Source organism: Rosa rugosa, chromosome 3 (assembly GCF_958449725.1).
Source record: "Rosa rugosa chromosome 3, drRosRugo1.1, whole genome shotgun sequence".
In the NCBI taxonomy this organism is placed as follows: domain Eukaryota; kingdom Viridiplantae; phylum Streptophyta; class Magnoliopsida; order Rosales; family Rosaceae; genus Rosa; species Rosa rugosa.
This window is the reverse complement of record NC_084822.1, coordinates 55025804-55026632: the sequence shown is the minus strand read 5'-3', so window position 1 is coordinate 55026632 and position 829 is coordinate 55025804. Positions and strand designations below refer to the sequence as shown.

Here is an 829-nt window from a genome sequence, read left to right as displayed (position 1 = left end):
AACTAGAAATTTAAATTCCGGGGTGCTAAATTTACCTTCTATTGGCAAGTTCTTCCTCAAGTTCATTTATTTATTTTTTGGTTTTGCATACATAATACATATATATTTGATATTAAAAGAAAATGTGGGGGTGCTGCAGCAACACCCAGCCCCCCTTGATTCTCCCCCCCCCCCCCCCCCCCTCGAGACCGATCAGTTAATCCTTGGAACACAGCTACTTCTTCGAGTAAGCTTGGGCGTGCATGACGAGTTCTTGGAATTTCTGCTCTCCTCGCTTCGTTTTGCTATGTCCCTCATTGCAAATGTTAAGGAGAGCTTGGGATTGAGTCTGGTACTGTTGAATTTCTGGCACACATCCCTGTGAGAGCTCACAGCTTCTTCCATGGCAACTGATTCCTGAGCTGATCTTGTCATTCTTTCTTTCACAGCTTCGGAACAAAGCCCACAAACCCATTTTCCTGAAAAGGAATCCTCGACTTTGGCTATATAGGCTTGGGTGCATTCCTCTTTCATCCCACAGCATTCGCATTCCACTTGCTTTACCTCATCAATTGTGCTAAGACCATTAATCTTGCTGCTGCTAAAAAATTCCAGTTCCCTCTTATACTTGCCTATCATCTCGACAGACACATCAGAACTCGTCCTTCGGAGAAGCCCTTGCTCATTCTGCATGCATGCATACAGAACAGAGAGATTAGCTCAATAATCAGTATAAAAACCAAAAGAACTGAAACAAACAAGTAATATTGTATTTGTGCTCGTAAGTTGAGACTAGGTCGATATCTCTGATCCCGGCCCTTACCATATTGGCTACGACGCAACTGATCAT

The 829-nt window shown here is 43.3% G+C and overlaps 1 protein-coding gene across 1 annotated transcript; it reads right to left on the bottom strand.

Moving 5' to 3' along the window:
* Positions 1-192: 192 nt before the first annotated feature.
* Positions 193-829, bottom strand: LOC133737963 (uncharacterized). Its single transcript, XM_062165416.1, has 2 exons — positions 803-829; positions 193-666 (listed from the first exon to the last, which is right to left on the bottom strand). The coding sequence occupies exons 1-2, from the start codon at positions 827-829 to the stop codon at positions 193-195; spliced, it is 501 nt and encodes a 166-aa protein (XP_062021400.1).